The following is a 19218-nucleotide window of genomic DNA, read 5'->3' as shown; positions in this document are numbered from 1 at the left end:
GATTCCTGGGGCATATTTATACTAAAAAGTGATTCATTATCTGGAATTCACGTGCGTCCGGGCATCCTGTGCGTTATCAGCAACCCCACGTGCAGGGCATGTTCAGCTGTGTGCAGTGGGCCCAAAGCTCAAAGAACGGGGGAGTCTTAGGCAGTGGCCTGAGGACTTGCAGAGGCATGGAATCTTCTGGAGCCTTGCCTCACTGCGCCCTTTCATTCACTCACCCAACACTTGTCGGGAGCCCACTGTGGGCCAAGGCCTGTGCCAGGCCCTGGGGCTGCAGAGACGACTCAAAACCCCACAGACTTCACTTCACGGTGTGTGAGAGATGCAGACACGTGGAGAGATGGTGGCTAGACTGTGGAAAGGGATGGAGGGAGGTGTGTGGGGCGGTGGGAGCCCAGAGATGGTCTGGGGGAGTCAGGAAGGCTCCACGGACAGGGGCCTAAGGGCAGAGTCCTGAGCAAGAGCCTGGACGCGTGTTTGTTACCTGGCTGTCACCCTGCAAGGATTAGGTGGAGAAATGCCTAAAAGCAAAGAGCGTCAGGGCCTGTCAGCCCCTGGAGCATGGAAGTCTTCAGGCACTGGAGCTGGTGGCGGCCCTGGGGGCAGGGCCCTGGGGCCCGGGCCACATGGGATAACCCCGCACTCATGCACTGTGACGGCAGAGAAGCAGCAATCTGTGCGTGCACCCCAGTCCCCGGGGGGCTCGTGAAAGGCCCCAGTCTCAACCCTTCTGACTCCTAGGACAGGGGCCAGGAATATGCATTTTTAACCAGCTCCCCGGGTGATGGGGATCACAGACTTGTCACCGAAAGTTCAGTCTCTGATCCCAATGTCAATCCAAATAACGAGAATGGAGTCTTGGGAGAAAAAGGGAAAGGCTTTACTTGGCCAGGCAAGGGGAGCAAAGCAGCAAGGGCCAGTGCCTCCAAAGTTGCTTGCTCCCCGTTAAGAAATGGGTGGGGGTTTTTATTTGGGGTTTTAGGTAGAGGTGGGGGGCCGTGGCCTTCTTGGTCTGCATTTTCCCATCGGCCTGTGTCTGGGGCTGCTTCCAGCAGAGGAGACTAAGGATTTCTCAGAAGAGCGTGCTTGGCTGTTTATCTCCATGGTGGAAGGTAGACTGACGTCAGGGAGCCGAGGAGTTGGGCCTGGAAGCTTTGGTTTCTTGATATTCTCTGGACGTTATTTTCTCTGTAAAAGAACTTAAAGGTCCTGGGATTAGCCACAACTTTAGTGGGAGCCCAGTTTGAGGCCATCTGGGCTTTAAGGATTTGTAACTGCTATTTGGTTGTAAAGCTCAGGGAGTCAGAGGTTAAAGAAACAAACATTTACATATGAGTGTAACTAAAGACCCAGGGAACTAGGAATGCGGGTTTTTACTTTTAACCCCACACATGCCAGGTTCACTGTAGGGGAACCACTATCAGGGCTGATATTAATAAGAGCCGGTAACATTCTGAGGAAAGCTCCTGTAGGTCGAAGCCTCTTCGTTGCCCCTAGCCTTCAAACAACCCCCTGACCCGGCATCGTTATCATCATTCCGCCGGGCAGCCGGAGAAGTGGACATGTGTGTGCTTGCTCACAATTCATTCGCTCAGCACACCCAGGATGGAGGCTCGGCCCCACATCTCCTGGCCTCCATCTCAGCCTCCTTTACCCCACACCCGCAGACCCAGCTTCCCAACCTTTATCCCCGGCCCGACCTGGGTCCCTAACATTTGTGAAGGAACGTTTACCTGCTGATCGAATCTGCAAAGAGTTTGTGGCAGGTTCTCTGGGAGAGACCAAGGGAGAGGCAGGGGCTCAGAGAGGGGCCCCCCGGGCATACGATGAGTGCTCAGCTGCTAGCACGACCAGAGGCTGTAGTCCTATGAGTTGCGGAGCAGCCACCACTCTCCAGAAGGCTGTGTGCGTGCGTGCATGCGTGCACATGTGCACACATGTATGAGCAGCAACGTGGGTGGATGTCAGAGCTTTTCCTATCTGTTCCCTGTATGTCTTCCTGGAAAATCACCAGCAGCAAGGGCGTGCTCTCTCATACCATATTCTCTCACAAACGACCCGGTGTTTGTGTCTACAACTGTTGCCGCCTTGGTGCTGTCTCACTCCCACCCCATTCCTTGTGGAAAGGGGGCAGATGGTCCGCCTTGGGGTGTGGCTCTGCAGGAAACTGGAGGTCACTGATGTCACCTGCTTGCCATTCCCAGCCTCTTGCAGCAGATGCCTCTGCCTGTTTTTGAACTGAGCCAATATATGCAAAGGGCTCACAACAGTGCCAGGCAGCCGCAGGTGGCATCCTAGTGTTACTTAGTTTATTACTGTCACCCCCGCCCCCAGCACCCTACACAGTGTGATAGGCACCGAGGAAGGAGCAAGTCGCATGGGCTCTAGCCATGCGTGTCCTCCTTCAGTTCCGTGAACAGGACACACTCCCCCACCTCTGGGTCTTCGCTCACGATGTCCACCAGTGACCTTGGCCCAGTCCGCTCCTGCCCGTCCCTCAGATCTCGGCTTCAGTGCCACCACCCCAGAGCCCCCTCTGGCCCGGCTGGAGAAGGTCTCCCCAATCGTGTCTCTTCGCGCCCCGTTCTCCTCCTTCGCTGCCTCCTGCTTGTGCCTTTGCAACCCCAACCCCACCCCTAACCCCTCCTCTGGTCTTTTTTTTCTTTTAACATTTTACTAAAAAATACTTTTCATTTTGAAACAATTTTAGATATGCAGGAAAGTCGTGACGACGGTACAGAGAGTTCCTGTGACGTAAACATCTTACATATTCATGGTACATTAACAAAGCTAGGAAATGAACGTCGGTACGGTACAGGCTTAATTGGATTTCACTGGTGTGTCCAGTAACGTCCTTTTTCTGCTCCAGGATCGCATCCAGGGAATCACTTTACATTCAGTCGTCGTGTCTCCTTGGGTTCCGCTGGCCTGTGACACTTCTCCAAGTGTCTTGGTCCGATCCGGCTGCTATGACAAAATACTACAAACTGAGTGGCCTAGAAACAGCAGAAATTTACTCCTCATAGTCTGGAGGCTGGAGGTCCAAGATCATGGTGCCAGTGTGGCCGGGTGGGGGCCCTCTTCCGGGTAGCACACTTCTCATTGTGTCCTCACGTGGAAGGGTCTAGAGAGCTCCCTGGGCCCTCTTGTATAAGCACACTAGTCCCCTCCTGAGGCTCCCCCCTCATGCCCTAATCACCTCCCAGGCCCTGCCTCCCAACACCGTCACCTTGGGGGTTAGGATCGCAGCCTAGGAATTTTGAGGGGACAGACATTGGGACCACAGCATCAGGCTGTCCTTCTTTTGCACAACCGTGACACTTTTGAAGTGTACCACTGGTCGGGTAGTTTGCAGCTTGTCCCTCGTTTGGGGTTTGTATGGCGTTTTCTCACGATCAGAAAGAGGCAGTGGGTTTGGGGGAAGATCCTACCTCGGGATCTCATCCCACCGCATCAAGGGCACAGATGTCATCCCGACTTCCCGCTGGCGATGTTGACCTTGACGGCTCTGTCAGGGTCAGGGTAGCCGGTGCTCATCTCTCCACTGAGCGTTGCTGTTCCTCACGGCCCGTGCCCTGTTCGCAGAAGCAACTCACCAAGTCCCACTCCATCGCACTTGTCATCAACTGACATGCGATGCATTTCACCTTTCCATTTTACTCTCTGTTATTTCTCTAGCTTATCGTCTCTCCACCCTAGAATGGAGCTCTACCAGAGCAGGGAATTTTTTGTTTTTTCCTTCATTTCTCTTCAGCATCTGGAACAGTGCCAGATAGACGGTGGACATTCAATAAACACCTGTGGACAGGCAAACTGTCCTCATCGAGGTTTGTAATTCTGTGTTTATTTGTTTGTTTCCCTGGTTATTGCCAGGGCCCGTGTCTGCTGGGCTCACCTTTACACCCTTGCACCAGCTCCGTGCCTGGCGCCCTGCCGGCAACCCACGGGCGACAGCCAAATACACAAGTGTAGCTGGGCATGGCAGCTCCTGGGGGCTGTTTTCCTGGAGACCAAGGCCGTGCCTTCTGGTCCGCGTCTCTGCAGGGAGAGGTGGGAGAAGGGGTCCTGGCATTGTTCCTCCTATTTCTGCTGGAGGTGGAGTTCACGGGGGTCATGTGGTCAGAGAGGGAATAAAAGCGGATTGCTGAGAACAAGAATGAACTTGGCAATAGCTGCGGGAACTCAGACAGTGATGGGTTGAATTGTGCGCCCCCCAAATTCATATGATGAAGCCCTAACCCCCGGGACCTCAGAGCGTGACTGAATTTGAAGTTAAAATGAGGGCTCTAGGGTGGGCCCGGATCCAATGTGACGGGTGGAGATTGGGAGACGATTAGAGAAGATGAGGATGCAGACACGCACAGAGGGAGGACCATGTGAGGACAGGGACAGAAGACGGCCATTGCAGCCAAAGAGAGAGGCCTCAGAAGGAACCATCCCTGCTCACCTCGATCTCGGACTCGCAGCCTCCCCGATCCTGAGATGATACATTTCTGCTTTTAGGCTACCCAGCCCTGTGGCGCTTTGTTACGCCAGGCCTAGGAAACTAACACGGCGGCTAAGAGGGTCCTGAGGGGGACAGTCGCGCCTCCACGTGTGGGCTCTATAGACCGGTTACCTCATTTCACCACACGGGGTGCCTGAGGCCCATCTGAGGAAGGGGAGGGCGGGGTGTGGGAGCAGCAGGTGTGGGTGGGTGCGAGCGCCCCCTGGAGGGCTGAGCGGAGGTGCCACTGCTCTGCTGATGGGAGAGTGAGGGACAGGAAGGGGCCCAGGGGACACTCAGGGTGTGGCGTGGACGGCATAACTACCTGACATTGGGATGAGCAAGAACAGACAAAACACTGGCCTCGTGTTCAGGGTCCCTGTCGCTGGACCACGAGCAGGGTCACCTACTCCTCCCAGCTCTCCATCACGCGCCCTGCACTGGTCCACACAGAGGGCTCCGTCATCTCCCGTACACACCGCAGCTCACTCAACACCACGCTCTTCTCAGGCTGTCCCCTCTGCCTGAAAGTCTCATACCTGTTCCCAAATCAGCTGTCTGTTGCGTCCTACTATTCTTCAAGACCAGCCCTGTGTCACTTCTTCCGTGAAAGCTTTCCTGACCCCGCAGAAGTTAATTCTGCCCCACCTGCTCTGAGCTGCAATACCCTTTGTTCACCCTAGGATTGGGTGACAATTGAGTTCCATGGCCTGCGATGACACCCAGCATGGCGCTTTGGTGCTTGACATACAGCCGAGGCTCCCACCGTCAGCCGCCCGGCGCCCGTCCCCATGTCGCACAGAGTGGGTGTTTCGTGACCATTTGCCAAGCGAACTTTAGACAGCCTTGGACCTTGATCCTGCACACATCACCCAGGCAGGGCCTCCCCCTGACCTTGGACTAGCTTCGTCAACAGTGACAAAAATATTTGCCCCAACAGACAAGGTGTTTCGCAAGAGAAAGGTGCAAAGAAGCAGGTCCCACCCCACGGGGAGGCCCGAGCCCGGAGAGCTGTCCTGAGCTCGAAACACAAAGGGAGACGAGCTGTCTGGCCCCGGTTGCTGCCATCTGCCCTGCCACCAGCCACCACACGTGCCATCTGGGTCCTGGAGCCTGGGCCTCTCTCTGTCACCAGCTGACAGGCTCTGGGCAAGCACTTAGGTCCTCCTCTGTAAAATGGGGAGAGTGAAAAAGATAAACTAAAGTGGGGACAGTGACATACTGTGCAGGGTTGTTGAGCAACTAACGAGATCACAGATGCAAAGTGTCCCCGGGGCTGGCACACAGTAGGGGCCAGGGATGGTCAAAGCGTGGGGTTCCGACCTCGTCAGTTCTAAGGGCACCCATCTGCCATACAGTCTGGACTCTGGGAACAGGGCAGTGGGCACAGCCTCACGGAGAGCAAGACAGCAACAGGCAGCGTGTGGCAGGCGGGTACTCAGGGGGTCAGACTTAAGGGGCAGCTACTTATGGGACAGTTTGAGACAGAGCGAAGGCTCATTCACTTATTCATTTGTTGACTCTTTAAAGTGGCTGATGCCTTCATTTGATTGATGAGGAATCGTGGTCGGTTTCGTAAAGGAGAGTGAGCTTAGCTGGATGACTGGGGAGCTGGTGGTCGAGATGCACCTGCCTGGGCTTCTCTTTCCTGTCACGTCTGCCCTGCGGAGAGCCCAGGGCTGAAAGTGTGGCTCTGGGGCCATGCTCCCGGGGCCAAATCCCCCTCCACCACTTAGGAGCTGTGTGTCTAGGTAGGCTGCCTGTTCCCCACAAGCCCTGCCTTCCCCATCTGTAAGATGGAGGCAACAGTAGTGCCTGCCTCGTGCGAGGGGTGTGAGCAAACTGTTGGGACCCCTCTCCCCAGTCTAACAGGCGAATCTAGCAAGTGAGCTGCGTAGACTTGAAGTGAGTACAAAAATCCGTGCTGTGCTGTGAAGCAGCCATCGCATGGCTGCGTTAGAAAGAGCTGCAGCCCCACACCTCATGACTGAAGACGCTGCTGGACAGATCCACAGCAGGAAGAGATAAGGGTATCTCACTCTCTCACACCCCAGCAGCATTTCTTAGAGACTGAGGGAATAATTAACAAGCCTGGTCCTTGCCTCCCTCCACACACAGATAACACCAACACTACAAGCCTTGTTTGATGTATAACCAAAAAGTTCTTGTTTATGTTACCTTTGAAGTATCTATTAGATGTGTAAACCCTTTCCCATACATACACTGCTTTGTTAAAAAAAAAGCATATAGAGGCTGGCCTGATGGTGTAGTGGTTAAGGTCCTGTGGTCCGCTTTGGGGGCCCAGGTTTCACCAGTTCAGATCCTGGGCACGGACCTACATACCACTCATCAAGCCGTGCTGAGGCAGCATCCCACACAGAAGAACTAGGACTTACAACTAGGATATACAGCTGTGTACGGGGGCTTTGGGGAGAAAAAAAAAAAAGGCAGAGGAAGATCGGCAACAGATGTTAGCTCAGGGCAAATCTTTAAAAAAAAAAAGTATATAGACTGCGCTCAGGTCTGTAGCCCTTGGAGCAATTCCTCAGAATGGTCTGTTGGACTGTTTCCCGGGCCTCCAGCTCCTCACTTTGATTATTGAATAAGCTCCTTCATTTAATCTTCACCTGGACTCCATTTCAGTCAACAGCAGTCAATGCGACCATCCCTTCCAGCACAAGCCTGGAACGTGGTAAGCTGTTAATGTCACCATTCCCCCAGTTACTTCTATAAGGACTACGACACCCAGTGTTTGCAAAATGCTTTATTGTTCTTGCTGACACTAAAACTCACAGTTAGTCACCAGCGTCTTCAACTGGTACTCAGCTGTTTGCAACAGGCCTCCATTCTCCTGCCCCCCGCCAAGCACAGGAGATTGTAACTTAATCCTGTGATGGCCCATTCCACCCTGTGGTCCCCTTGCTTTTCTTGAAGGATGAGTGGCACTTGAATGTACTGAAATCAATTGTGATTGACAGGGAACACCCCGGCCTTTTTATATGATTTCAAGGATCCTCCTGTCCTTGACCTGATCCTTCTCAGTACACATGGGAAAACCAATGTCCAGAGAGGGACGGTATTGCCCCAATGTCACACAGCTGGTTTGCTGGGACGGAAGCCCCATCCAGACTCCCATTCCAGTGTTCCCTCCAAACCAGGATGAATTGATACTGGTATTGCTGACACGGGGCACTAGGCTTGGAAATTCGCTTCCTGGTGGAAATGTCTACTGGAATAATCTTCCTCCAGAGATTTGTGGTACTGGGCTGGGCGTCAGGGGCCCAGATTCTGGGCTTCCATCTGCCGCTAACATGCTGTGTGACCTTGGGAAAGTCAACCAACCTCTCTGGTCCTCAGTGCTAATCACTGATGAAAGGTGAGGGTAAGAACAAATGTTCTCCAAAGCACCCACGTCTTGCAATTGTGTGAAAAGAAACAATCCTCAGCATGTCAATGCTATTATTATTATTTGCGAAAGCCTCATTAGTCATCTAAACATGTGTGAATCCCTAGGTCCCGGCAGACAGATGGCCATAGTGCACGCTTGTCTTCCACCGTGGAGGCCTGCGGCCCTTCAGGAGGAATCTCCCCCCCGGGGGTGGGTCACTCTGCCGAGGAAGAGGATGTTCTCCGTGTTCTCCACAATGAGCATCAGAAAGGGCCTGTCGAACACCACCCTCAGGGGGCCCGCTCGAGCCGACCTGAAGGCAAAGATCGCCCCAGTGGCTGCGGCCGCCTTGGTCCCCGACTCGTCCACCTCCACCACGGCTTTGTGCACCATCTGCAGGGGAGACACCAGACATCACCGAGCCACCAGGCGCTGGGAGAGGCCATCCCGGGAGATAGCAAAGCTTCTGCCTGCAGCGTTGTCGTCAAACTCTCCGGCAGCTCATCCAAGAAGCAGGTGGGAAACAATACCATTGAACAGATGCTGTGCTCCAGGTGCTGCACGGAGCGGGGGGCTCACGTGTCTTTTATTGAATTCTCATGGCTTCTCACAGCAAGAGTGTGACTCTCCAATTTTAGAGAGGGAAAGGAGGCTCAGAGAGGTCCAGTAATTGTTGGAGGTCACACAGCTAGTGGGTGAAAGAGCTAAAACCCAATTCTTAGTTCTGATTGCTTAAGACAGGACTCCTTCCCCCTATACAGTGCCGGATGTGGCTTCCCATTGCACAAAGGATAAGACCCAAAGTGAAACCTTTGCTTCTTGAGAGAAGAGAGGAGAGAGAGAGAATATGGAATGAGGAATGGAACGAAATAGGACGGAATAGAATAGAACAGAACAGAATAGAGTAGGATACAATAATCTCTGGAAGCAGGTGCTCAGAAGCTTCTGGGCTCACCTCAGACACCTGGATGTTGGAGTGGTTGGTAAGGCCGCTCAGGTCAGCTTGGGAGGTGAAGACGTCACTGATTCCCAGTTTGGGGAGGATTTTTTCCAGCTGATAGGAGCCCTCAATGGAGAACTTGGGAAGGTAAAGCTCCAGCTGCCTAGAAAGAGAAAAGGACCTTTCTTAGACTCTCTTAGAGCATCCGCTCACTGAGTTCATATTCCTGCCGTCTCTCCTTGGCTTTGTAATTCTCCTCCAGACCTGTGCCTTGAGTGGAGCCCATCCTACTCTGGACTTGGACCTAGGCTGTCCCCAGAGGCCACTGCCCACTTGATGGCACCCTCAGGAAACCTGGTCACGTCTTCCAGCCCTGCTCCCTCCAGCTGGGCCAGCCCCAGGGTCTGGGACGTCCCATGATGCTTCTGGGCTTGGAAGCAGCTCCTGGGCTGGCTGAGTCTTTCCCACCCCCGCTGTGTGGCCCTCGGGAGACACGTGTCTCCCTGGGAGTGTGTAGGGTTAGGCTGGCCCAGTGTAGTCTCAATACCTCTTTATGAACGTCTTGAACCACTTCCTCAGGATTCTCTCATGCAGTCCGTTCTCCACCTGCCCCATCGTGCCCTCGTTGGGGAGAATGAACAAGGCAGTGGCATTCCCCTGGTAGGGGACCGCCACCACCTTGCAGGAGAGGTTTTGGTCCAGGAGGTAGTAATACCAATCCTCGCGTCTCATCATGGGCACCCGCACCGCCGTCTCCGAGGTCACATGGAAGTCCTGCTCTAGGGTGTTTCTGTGGTTGAAGCTTGTCTCCCACTGAGCTGAAGATTGAAATGGAAAAGAGAGAGAAATCGTCAGCTGCAGATGGAAAGCGTGGACAGGAAGCTCATTAAGCAGAGATCACCGTCTTTAGAGCGGTCCGTGGTGGCAGCGACCCCCACACCCTGTGAACACGAAGGCAAGCCCTTTATAACCGTAGGGCACACTGGAACTTTTTGTGGGGCTTTCCTTCCACACTTGCAAAATAAGGAGGTTGGTTTTCAAGGCTTTGAAGGCCCTTAACCCCTAATGTTGTTTGTTTGAGTCTCTGATGTTACTTGAGGTCAAATACGCAACTGAAGAGGGTCAAACATACGGACAGTTGACAAAGTTACACTGTGTCTGGGTGACTTACACTGTTTTTCACTCTTTTCCCAATATTGGATTTTGATCTAGGCTGGGAGAGAGCTTTGCAAGGTTCCTGGAAATAGATGATTTTTCCTGCTTGGATGTCTTCACCTGTGTTTCCTGCTCTGTCTGCTCCCTATGGGACTTTTTGATCAAAGCAATGCAAGAAATTGTTTCTATCTTCTTAATGGTTGTCAAATATTAGCCTGTCCCAGTGCTCCACTCAGCTGATTTCACAGCTGTCCTCTGCAGCCTGGTGTAATGGGGAGGTGCTGGACCAGGGGACAAGACATCTTAGAATCCAAGCCTGATACTCACCATCTGTGACCATAAGAATGGGGGCAGGTGATTATCAATTTAACTATTTTCTTCCTTCCCTCCCCTCCCCCTCCTTACCCCTCCTTTCTCTTCCCACCCCCCTCCTCTCTCTCTCTTCTCCCCCTTTCATCCCCTTCCCGCCCCTCCCACTATTTTCCCCCCTTTCCTCCCCTCCCCTCCCCTCTCCACTTTCATCCCCTCCCCTCCACGTTGCTCTCCTCCCCTCCTCTCTTCATCCAGTCTGCCAGGCCCCACACAGGGCACTGAGGCGTTTGGCATCCAGAAGGAGAAGCAGACACAGGAGATGAGATGAGTAGGGATATTTGTAAGAAACGACAGGGAGATAAAGATGGAGAGCCGAGCTCTGGAGGAGGGAGAGGGCGCTATTAGAGAAACGGGCTCTTGTCCCTGGATTTCTCTGCTGAGGAAACAGCCCCTAGGAGGGAATGGGGGTGAGAGTCTAGGGGGCAGGGTTGCAGCCGGGAAATGCCACCAGAGGCCCTTCTAAGGTCCACACTTCTGGCCTGAGTAGCCATGGTGTCAGTTTCTTTGAGACCATGGCAATGATGAACTCATGCTTCAGAACCTGAGTGGAAGCTGTGGTTTCAGGTGTCCCCAGGCGCCCAAAGACAAGACCCAGCTGGTCCCCAGGGGATGAAACAGCATCCCGGGGTCTTTAGCCTCACCTTACCCAGTGAGAAGGCGCCCCCCCTTACCCACGGCTGTTTGTTGGCCTCACTCTCATCAACAGGCACCAGAAAGGACCAAGTTTACCCCCACTCCTTCGTGTGTGCGAGAATTGGATATTCTTTTGATAAAAGCAGTTGGAAAAAGAGAGAAGGTTCAGGCTTGAGCCCCAGGGTCTTACCTTTGAAGAAAATGTAATTCACCATAACCATGACCTCGGTGCTGTCCAGGTCCTTCACCAAGTCCACAATCTTGCCCTGAGTTTGCTTTGCCACGTAATCATTGATCTGCTTCTGGGCCCCTGCGGGGTCCCCAAAGTTGGTGGGGACAGTGTCTGCCAGGTACAGTGTCCTCACGGCACTCAGGAAGCTGTCCTGGATATGCACTGTGGGGCTGATGAATAGGGCATTGCCGAGGTTCAGCTGGAGGTCATCTCTGGGCCGGCCGAGCTCCCGGAGCAGCTGCTGGAAGGCATTGTGGAGCTCCTCCTCCGTGCCCTCTTGGAGGTTGAGGCGCAGGCCCTGCAGGATCTGTGCCTTCGTGTTGGACCGAGCCCCCAGGGAGATCATGGCCAGGGTTGTGGAGATGCTCAGAGGAGAGAAGAAGATGTTTTGGTTGGGGGCAGCAGCCGCCAAGGCCCTGTAGAGGTCGAAGGCAAAGCCGTTGGTGCCGGGGGCCACCGTGGCAGCTGTGGATGGCAGCTCCTTGACTCTCTTCTTCGTCTCATGGGAGCGGTGGCGATGGAGGGTGGCCGCCGGCGGGCTGAGGAGCACCAGGCACAAGATCAGGCCGAGTTGCATGGTGGCTATCCTCGTTCTGAAAGGGAGGGTGGGAAGATGTTCTCAGAGAGGTGTGCAGCCAGCGTGTCTTCTCAGAGAGAAGATCGGGAGGAAGTGAGTAAGACCAACATTCCAGAGAGATGTCACGGCTCGACGTGCAGCATCAAGGGAAATGAACCGTAAAGCTGAAAGTGAGGGTTTAAGGAGGGCAGGAGGGGCTGGAGGTGAGAGATCTGGTGACGTGGACGTCTAACGGTGGGGAGAGGAAGGAGAAGGCAGAGGGGTGCAGACCCAAGGTGGGGACTGGCCACCGGGGCAAGAATCCTCCCCTCTCATCCGCATGGAGGTGCACGTCACAGGTGGGACGTGGAGCCGGAGGGCTCTCCCGTGTTCTGCCTGGTCAGCATCTCTAAGGTTACCGGGACTAGCAGTCTGCTTCTGCATGTGGCTCTAACCCTTGCTTTGCTCCTTGAGTGCAGCATTGGGCAAGGCCTCGTGGGGTTTCTATGAACTCAGACCGACTACCCCCGCTGCACCCCACAGCACTGCTGGACTAGTCCTTGTTCACTGAGCATCGACTGCAAGGCAGGCAGGGGGCCAGGCTCCTGAGAGGCATCAGTGAACACACGGATGCCAGTCGGCCCCTTCTCCTTCCCTCGGGGATGGCTCCAGGACCCTGCAAGGCCACCGTTGTCCCTCAGCAGAGCCACCTTTCCCTCCTGAGGAAGTTCTGCCCTCTTAATATGAGTACCTCAACTTCTCTCCTCTTCTGTGATGGGCCAAATCGTGTCCCCCAAATTCAAATGTGGAAGGTCCAACCCCATTTCCTCAGAACGTGACTGTGTCTGGAGAAAGGGTCTCTAAAGAGGTAATTAAGTTACAATGAGGTCACATGGGTGGGCCCGAATCCAATCTGACTGGTGTCCTTGTAAGAAGAGATCAGGACACAGACACACACAGAGGACCACGTGAGGACACAGGGAGGAGAGGATGGCCGTCTGTAAGCCACCGAGAGAGGCCTCGGAAGAAACCAGCCCTGCTGACACCTTGAGCTCAGACTTCCAGCCTCCAGAACTGAGAGACAATAAACATCCGGTGCTTGAACGCCCGGACTGTGGTACTCTGTCATAGCAGCCCGAGGGGACTAAGACATCTCCTCCTCCCATGCCCTAGACAGAGCCCTCACCTCTTGTCTCTGCATCTCTCAGGCGGGCCCACCATTCTGGCGTCGTCTTCCACCTGCGGTCCCCTCCCCCCTTTCCTCACATCCTCCTCTCCAACCAGAAACCCTTCCTGTGCCCGGGCATCCCAAAGACCTCCTTCCAGCCCCCTGTGAACAGTCCCAGCTCTGCAGCCCGGGCCCCTAGGTTCAAATCTCAGCCCCGCTATTTCCTCCACGTGTGATTTGGGGCAAGTCAGCTACACCCCGTGCCTCCGTCTCCCACCTGTACTACAGAGGCAGCGCAGCACCTGTACCAGGGAGGGCTGGGGGCTTTACGAGTCAACGTATGTGCATATGGAACAGTGCCCGGCACAGACCCGGTGCTGTGCAAGTGGGAGCTGTCAGTGTGGCAGCATCTGGCCAATGCCCGCCTGAGCCCCCCATTTCCCCAGCTGTACAATGGGGTACGGGCTTTCATGCACAGGTTCTCCTGGGAGCCTGACGGTGGCTGGGGAACTAATGCCCGGGTTGCTGACGGCCTGGCTCCTGAGGAAAGCTCTTACTCATAGCTTTCGCCCCTGCTGAGTATTCTCCCCTCACGGACACCATGTCCTGAGGTCCCCCAGCCCCAGGGTGAGCACTGCCACAGAGTCACGTGCCATAAGCAAAACTCCAAAGGGCTCCAAAGAGCTGCGTTGGACATTGCTTGCAGAGAGGCCCATGATGGAGGCGTGGGGAGGGACATGCATGCCAGCGAGCTTGGGAGTCAGGCCGACCTGGGCTGCGGTCCTGCCTTTGAGCGACATCAAATGACTTGAGCAGGTCCCGCTCACCACCCCAGCCTCCAAATTGCACCTGAGCCCACAAAGGAGGCTCATTTAGAATGTTCTAGCTACCCAGAACCGACTATAGCAGCCTCAGCAACCCCCATGCCCATGGGAGGCCCAGGCGCGTGGCCGGCACCCACAAGTGGATGCTGTGCGGTCTGACACATCTCAACTCCTTTAGCCTCGCCCCCACCCACAGAGGTAGGTTCTATCACTAGCTCTGTTTCACAGAGGAGTAATCTGAGGCTCAGAGAGGTCTAGTCACTTGCTAAGAGTGGCAAAGCTTGGGCTCAGACCCGGTTCTGCCCCTCAATGCCCACGCGCTAAACCACTGCACCATCGGCTTCCCCAGACCCCTGGTCCTCCATTTCCGTGCCACAACCTCCCGATTTGATATTCCCTGCCTCCGCAGCCCCTAATCTGCAGATAATTAAGAAACACAGTCTGGGCTTCCCATGCTTTTTGTTTTTCAAACAAAAACTCCCTTTTGGCTTCCACCTTGAGAGTTGCCTTCCTGGAGGTCTTTCAAGGACGTGGACGGATGGCTGAACCTCTGTGTCCTTTACACTAGTCTATTTTATGGCACGTGATGGTCCCTCCTGCAAAGTGTTAGAGCCATCAGATAATTACCTTGAAAGAAACCCTTTCAAACAGCAGCTACAGAGGCAGAGGGAGTTTCCTGCTTGGACGGAGCCCAGAGGCAGCGGACTGGGGAGCAGGAGGGAGAGTTCTGGCCTCCCAGCCTCCCATCCGTGCAGCCCTCCTGGTGACCTTGGGCAAGGCCCTTCTCCTCTCAGGCCTCAGTTTCTTCATAAACAACTGGAGGTCTGTGACACGTTGTGGCCAGTAATCTTCCTCCCTAACACTGTCTCCCTTAAACATCAGAAGTGGCCAGAGCCACTTCTCCAAGTGCCTACTCGATCTCCTGGACAGCAGCATCTCCTTGGAGGGGGCGTCAGCTTCACTTAGGCTCCCCCCGGGGTGCAGGTTGGAGACCTAGAAATCTTGCTCCTTTGGGGCCCACTCTCTCTCTCTTTTATTAAAGCCATCTTTTATTAAGGACCCATTAGACACTCTATAAATATTACTCTAGTTCGTCTTTACCAAAAGTAAGCATAATTAACCCCATTCACAGCGGCATAAACTGAGGCTTAGTAAAATGAAATAGCTTGTCCCAGCCAGTGAGTGATGGAACCAGGATTAAAATCCAGATTCCTCGGACTGGTGTAACGCTGCCTCTTCGCTCCCTTTTATGGCCTCGACGAATGACAGCTTGTTCCTCCTCCCAGGTAGCTCCTGGTGCTTATCCCTGGGTGTCCCCCCACTGCTCACCTGTATTAGCTCACTTCTACTCCTCCACAGCAACATGGAGTTGGTATCATTATCATAATTGTACAGAAGAGGAAACAGAGGGTCAGAGAGGTCACTTCTGAGAAAGTAGAGGTCTCGGAGTGCTCATTCCAGGGTTTCTGGTTTTAAAGCACAGGCTTTGCCGGCACACTCCTGGGCCTCTGGTAGAAATACACACCTTTGACAGAGTTTTGTGCCAGCTTTGAGCTGGGATGAGCCTGCTTTAGGCCCTGGGAGCCTGGCACTCAGGAGAGCAGCCCCCACGGTGTGCCAGCCGAGCCTGGCCTGGCTGACTCCCCTGCTGGGCCCCCAACACAGGTGTTTCTGCCCAAATGCCCCAACCTGTCAGAGGGACGAGAGCAGCTCAATCAAAGGCGTCTGGTGCCCCAGGGCAAAGCGACGTGAGGCGGCAGGGCATGGGCAGTCATCCCACTGATCCCCAACATCCACGGACCAAAATCTGCTGGCGTTTATCCTGGACGTTAGGCAACAGAGTCCTAGCGGGTCGACTTTGGACTCAGTTGTGGGAGGTGCACAGCTGAGGAGGGTCTGTCCACTATCTGCTGATTACAAGAGGAGATGTCAGTCTGCGAGCCCCGACAGAGAGGGAGTAACAAATGCACAGCTTCCCCAGATCCTAAAGACGCAGGGGCAGAGCATCCCGGGAGCAGGGGCCTAGGGAACTTTCCTAACCCTCCGCCCCATCTCCAGAACGTCGGCAACACTTGTCTCTAAAATGTGTCTTCAGTCTGCCTGCCTCTCCCCATTTTCCCTGCCACCATCCTAATGGGAGCCCCTTCTGTCTTTCGCCTGGACCACCCCACTGTTCCTCCTGCCCCCAAGAGCCGTTCTATATACGGTGTCTGGAGGAATCTCCTTGAACCACAAATATGGTCACAGCGCTCGCCTGCCTAAGAACATCATTGCTGCCCACTCCTTTGGGATAAGATCTAACTGATTTGTGCAATAACCCATGAGGTTCCATGTGGTCTGGCTCTGCCCAGCTCTGCCCAGCTCTGTCAGGCTCTCTCCGGCCTCATCCTGACCTGGTCTGCCCTCACTCACACGTCCTCTGAACACACTCCTTTTTTCAATTCCTCCAACGCGCTGAGTCCTGTCTGAGCCCTGGGCCTTTGCACATTCTGCTCTTTCGGCTGGAAATGTCTCTCCGCCTTTCTCACCAAGGCCAGCTTCTCTGTGGCTTCAGGCCTCTGCTTAACTGTCATTTCTTGGGGATACCCTGTTGATACTTGCCCTCCACCCCCCCATCCACTGTTATCTCTCTAGCGGCCCCTTGATTGTTTCTCTCATGGCTGCATCAATGACAGAAGCGCAATTACAAGTGCGTTTGTTGTTGACTACTTTTGTTCCAGCCTCTCTCTCCGCCACTAGAACATGTGGTCATAACAGAGAGGATCCTCCTCTGGGCTGCCCCTGGCTGTGAGACTTCCAAGTCAAGGACGAGATGTCCAGTCACCTTTGTGGAATAAACCAATGAACGAATGAATGAATGGGCCTCTGTCTCCTCCTCTGTAATTCAGAGGTGTCAGACCACACGCTGGACCGAGTCGTGGAAACGAGCCAGGCTGGGCACCTAGAGCTGAGCTCTCCCGGCCCCGGGGCTAACTTGTCAGTTGACCTTGAATAACTCCCCTGCTGCTGCTCAGCTTCCGTTTCTTTCTTTAAAACCACTTTATTGAGGTATGACTGACTACAAAAAGCCATTCATATTTAACACATATAACCTGATGAGTTTGGGGCTGCATACACACCCATGAAACCGTCCACACCATCAACACATCCACCACCATCTTTCCTCCACCCGCCCGCCCTCCTTATTCCTCATGCTGTGGTTTCCGATCTGTGAATGGATGAGGATGTTGGCCCAGCAGAGCAGTTTCCCTTTTATTGTTTTAGTTCTTGCCAAAGGCCCCACCCTTAGAAAAACTGAACATTCCACTCATTTTATGCCTACATTTTGTTTATTTAACAAACAGCCCAAAGGCATCTGGTGCCCCAGCGGCCATTGTGACCACTCTGGGTGGCAGCTCCTGGACAGGGCCACCTTGTCACAGGGAAACATTTCATTTGATCATTTTTCCTGATTGCCAAGGGTCCGAGATTCCAGGCACAGAAAACCATCAAGCTATGGTTTACCAAATGCCTCCTGGGTCCCAGATATTTTGTCCACACTCCCTTATTTCAGGGTTTCTCAACCTCGGCACTGGTGGCATTTGGAGCCGGATCTTTCATAGTTGTGGGGCTGTCCTGTGCATCAGACGACTGTTAATAGCATCCCTGGTCTCTGGATGCCATTAGCAGCTGTCCTCCAGTTGTGACAACTAAAAAGGTCTCCAGACATTGGCAGATGAGCCCTCAGGATACACCCGAGTGAGAGCCCTCACCTAATTTAATCCTTACGGTCACCCCCGTGCAGAGGTCACACCACGCATGTAATAAGGTGCATTTTACCTATAAGGAAACGGAGGCTCAGCCAGATTTAGTGTCATGCCCAAGGTCACGCAGCCAGCGGGCTCTCTGTTGCCACAGAGGCCCTGGCTCCTTCTGCACCCATGTGGAGAGTTTTCCTGTTCACACTGGGGCACCTCCAAAGCTTTTAAGCCCTCCAAACCCCAGAGCTCCACAGTCCCCTCCTCGCCTTCCTCGCACGCCCTCAAGCCCACAGGCCTGCCGTCATGGGGCCTGTACTTACGCTGTCCCGTGGCCGAGCGTGCACACCGTGGACGTGACAGTCCCTCGGGCTCAATAAAGGGCAGACGGCTGGCTGGACTGGAGCCAGTGTTTGTCACTGACCACGGCGGGCCCTGACTCCACCTCTTCCCCGGCTCCGCCCAGCCTGCCCGGTCCGTCCTGGCCCGCAGGCTCCCAGCCAACAGGCAGGCTGCCGCAGAGTCCCTGGAGCTCCCTGCCCGCAAGCCCACACAGACCACCATGTGCCTGCACAGCACCGGCCCCCACCAGCTGCCCACATTCCAGCCACAGGAAAAGGGACACCCTCCGGCAAACCTACCTTTCTCCTGGCTGGTCCCTTTGCTTCCTGCAGCCGATTTGCCATAGATCTGAGGGAGTGGGGCATGAGCCCAAGACCCCCACAGGCCTACGTGCTTCCAGAATTCAGGGACCCCAGCAGTCAGATTCCGGTGGGAATCAGCGGGAGTGAGAGAGCGTCACGACAGCCTAGATGAAGGGTCCTTGTATGCAACCTCCTCATTGCGCCGTAACGGAACTGAGGCTCAGGAAGATGAGGGAATGTTTCAGAGTTGTGGGTCCCACTGGGGACAAAGTGGGGCTGAGTGCCCAGGTCACTGACTTCAAGGCCAGTGCTCCTTGCTTAGAAAAGGTCCGTGTCTAGGATTTCTAAGGACTCAGCTGGACTGTCCTTTTCTATCTTGAAATTGGGGCTCCCAATCTCAGCCCCACACTTTGAAGAGTATTTCCCACTGGTACAGGGTGCTGGTACCGGGTGCCGGCTCAAGCCTTGTTTCGTTCCCAAGGTCCCATGCCTGGGCTTCTAATTCCAGGATGTGCTGTGTGTGGTCACTGCCCAGAAGGTGGTGTGGGTGAGGTGGGGTGTGGAGCTGGTGGAGGACACAGAGGGCCTGGCATTACCCCAGGAAAGCGACCTTGATGCCCATCCAGTGGGGTCCCTCTAGAACCACTGAGACATTTCGCTTCCCTCTCCATGATTTGGGGCCCAGTTGTGGCCCGTTATCTCTGCTCATCCTGACAACCACCCTACAAGGGGCATGCTGAGCTCCTTCCCAGTCTAGAGACAAACACAGTTACAAGCAGGCATGAGCGCTCACTCTGCTCACTGGCCTCGAAATGCGTCAGAAGGCAGGCACCAGTAGCCCTGTCGATCACTGAGAAGACAGAAGTAGAGAGAGGTGAGGCAATCAGTCCAAAGGCACACAGCTAGTAAGGAGAGGCGTTAACAAGGGGGAAGCCAGGTGTCTTCTGTCCAGGTTTTGCTTTCTGTCCATTGCGGCCCATGACATAAGCAAGAGTCCTCTATTTCATAACCTAGAGACCCTTAAGCTATATTCTCTAGGGTGGGAATCGTGTTACCTACCTGTGGAAGGATGGCTAA

The 19218-nt window shown here is 54.4% G+C and overlaps 1 protein-coding gene and 1 long non-coding RNA gene across 4 annotated transcripts; both read right to left on the bottom strand.

Moving 5' to 3' along the window:
- Nucleotides 1-864: 864 nt before the first annotated feature.
- Nucleotides 865-5262, bottom strand: LOC139079424 (uncharacterized). Of its 2 annotated transcripts, XR_011533067.1 has the most exons (5): nt 5032-5262; nt 4454-4932; nt 3902-4044; nt 3438-3581; nt 865-1205 (listed from the first exon to the last, which is right to left on the bottom strand). It is a non-coding gene; the product is annotated as an uncharacterized lncRNA (long non-coding RNA). The 2 variants fall into 2 exon arrangements; XR_011533066.1 differs by lacking the exon at nt 4454-4932 and having other exon boundaries at nt 865-2973; nt 5032-5243.
- A 1979-nt stretch (nt 5263-7241) lies between these two features.
- LOC103560121 (plasma serine protease inhibitor) lies at nt 7242-18061 on the bottom strand. 2 transcript variants are annotated; one of them, XM_008534052.2, is made up of 5 exons: nt 17821-18061; nt 11171-11805; nt 9368-9638; nt 8836-8983; nt 7242-8273 (listed from the first exon to the last, which is right to left on the bottom strand). In XM_008534052.2, exons 2-5 carry the CDS (start codon nt 11787-11789, stop codon nt 8067-8069), a joined length of 1245 nt encoding a protein of 414 aa, XP_008532274.1. In that variant the 5' UTR covers nt 11790-11805; nt 17821-18061; the 3' UTR covers nt 7242-8066. The 2 variants fall into 2 exon arrangements, with proteins under 2 accessions (XP_008532274.1, XP_070450405.1); XM_070594304.1 differs by lacking the exon at nt 17821-18061 and adding an exon at nt 15450-15691.
- Between the last annotated feature and the right edge of the window lie 1157 nt (nt 18062-19218).

Source organism: Equus przewalskii, chromosome 25 (assembly GCF_037783145.1).
Source record: "Equus przewalskii isolate Varuska chromosome 25, EquPr2, whole genome shotgun sequence".
NCBI lineage: Eukaryota > Metazoa > Chordata > Mammalia > Perissodactyla > Equidae > Equus > Equus przewalskii.
Note: the sequence above shows the minus strand (reverse complement) of the source record. Positions and strands in the feature narration are given on the sequence as shown.

Coding starts and splice junctions, on each gene's coding strand:
- LOC103560121 (XM_008534052.2), bottom strand. CDS start 11,789: ATGCAACTCGGCCTGATCTTGTGCCTGGTGCTCCTCAGCCCGCCGGCG. Junction 8,984..9,367: donor TTCAAGACGTTCATAAAGAG/GTATTGAGACTA, acceptor TTCTCTTTCTAG/GCAGCTGGAGCTTTACCTTC. Junction 8,274..8,835: donor CCAACATCCAGGTGTCTGAG/GTGAGCCCAGAA, acceptor TCTCCCCTGCAG/ATGGTGCACAAAGCCGTGGT.